Here is a 1,968-nt window from a genome sequence, read left to right on the forward strand (position 1 = left end):
AAAATTCTTCTTCTCATTGGACAATATAGTAGTCACATGTCCACCAGTCACTGGCAAGAGAAATGGCACCACCATGACTGGCTTATACCAATCAATATACCCAAGGCAAGCAGGAAAGGAAAGAGATTTGAAACAAAATATTAGGAAAAGCTGGTGTCTGCGGAATGGACCAGGGCTGGTTTGCTTTACACCTGGCCTTGTAGAGCTGGTGGAAAAAAGTCACTATCATGGACCCTCACCACTCTGAAGCCCTGCACGAGGAAGGCAAGCTTGGTCTCTTCCTGTCTAGACCAGGCTCTGGGAAGACTAGGCAAAGTGCCTTCCACTGTTCACTACTGAATGCACTGTTCAGCCCCAGGCCCAGGTATGTGGGGAAAACAGAAGGATAGCACAAGTGATAGAAGAATGGAAAAAGAAACTTTTCCAATAGTGCATATTCACAGAAATATTAAATTATGTTTATTCCTTCCTCAATTTTGATTAAAGGACGTTGCACTTGTTCTCCTTCCTATGTAAATCCAGCACTGATCACTTTAGTGGGAATAAATTTTTGAGTAAAACTGGTAAGCGCACATAAGCATGTGATCCTATTCCCAGCCTTGGCTCCAGAATCTGGGGCCTGACCTCACTGAGCAGCTCTCCTTTCCTCCTAGCTTCCTGTTCCTCTTCACCTTTACCTCTACCCCAACATTCCTCGAGGCCTCTGTCTTATCAAGCCATCTTCTTTGTCTGAGACTCTGCCCCTGTCTAGTCACTGGCCCCAAGGACAGTCACCATCAGAGCTGGCCATCCACAGCCATGATCATAGCTCAGAGTAGCTGCTATCTTGAACCTTTTGGCAATTAAGAAATCTACTTTCTGTTGGGCTGTGGGGAGCAGTTTTCCAAGGACCCTTTGAGTGATAGGACAGGAAAGGGAAAAGACTGGGATGTGTATGGGGGCTGCAGCCTGGGACCATGGTATTGGCCGTAGTCTGTGACACGGCAAATGCTCTCTCATGAGATTTCACCATACTCAGGGTGGACAACGCTGCTGCAGAGTGAGCAAGCTAGACTTCTAGACCCATGGTGGGATTCATGGTGATCATGCCCTTTCTAATCTCCTAACAGTAAGTGTGAAAAATGCCAGATTATCCTTACACTTGGTTGCTCCTGGCTGGCAGACGAAATTGGGACTACAAATGTTGTTGGGGACTGGTTAATTCAGTGGAATTCTTTGTGTATTTCCTCCAGGGTGTCAGGATCAAGATCAAATGCATTCATGAGATTTAAGACAACTGCCAAGGATGGCCTGTTGATGTGGAGGGGAGACAGCCCCATGAGACCCAGCAGTGACTTCATTTCCCTGGGCCTTCGGGATGGAGCCCTGGTGTTCAGGTAATTTCATTGCCAGCTGCCTTCAGCATCGCCTGTGACTTTTCTCAGATAGTGCAGATCATGCCGCACGGTGTCTGTAATTTAGTGTCTGCACTTATCTAGATTCCCAAGGGATAAGATTCAGGATCAGCACAAAGCTGGTTCCTATGAGGTAGAGGTCAGACATACCTCCACTCTACAACGTTTTCATTCCAACTTTGTCAACTTTTTCTGACACCAGCCTTCCCCTCGCCACCTGGCCCCCACCACGGCACTCTCTACTTCCCTGCTGGGTTTGATAATTCATTTGCAATAGCCACACAGGGCTCAGCAGACCACGTTTTTGTTGTTTGTTGTTAGGTGCTGTCAAGTCGGTTCCAACTCATAGCGACCCTACAGGACAGAGTAAAAATGCCCCATAGAATTTCCAAGGAGCACCTGGTGGATTTGAACTGCTGACCTTTTGGTTAGCAGCTGTACCACTTAAGCACTACACCACGAGGGTTTCCAGCAGACCATATTCATGGTTATATGCTTTATTAGGGAAGTAACAGGCTACAACTCAGGATCAGGAGCAATTTGAAGTAACAAGATACAACTCAGGAGACAGGAC

At 46.9% G+C, this 1,968-nt stretch overlaps 1 protein-coding gene across 1 annotated transcript in view; it reads left to right on the plus strand.

The window, feature by feature from the left end:
• The window catches only part of EGFLAM (EGF like, fibronectin type III and laminin G domains), a 66,144-nt gene that overhangs the window by 43,259 nt on the left and 20,917 nt on the right, over positions 1-1,968 (plus strand). The window contains exon 11 of the mRNA XM_012558919.2: positions 1,233-1,376. Within this exon, the coding sequence (XP_012414373.2) occupies positions 1,233-1,376 (144 nt within the window). The remainder of the gene's footprint in view (positions 1-1,232; positions 1,377-1,968) is intronic.

The sequence above is a fragment of the Trichechus manatus genome, unplaced genomic scaffold (genome assembly GCF_000243295.1).
Source record: "Trichechus manatus latirostris isolate Lorelei unplaced genomic scaffold, TriManLat1.0 scaffold00197, whole genome shotgun sequence".
NCBI lineage: Eukaryota > Metazoa > Chordata > Mammalia > Sirenia > Trichechidae > Trichechus > Trichechus manatus.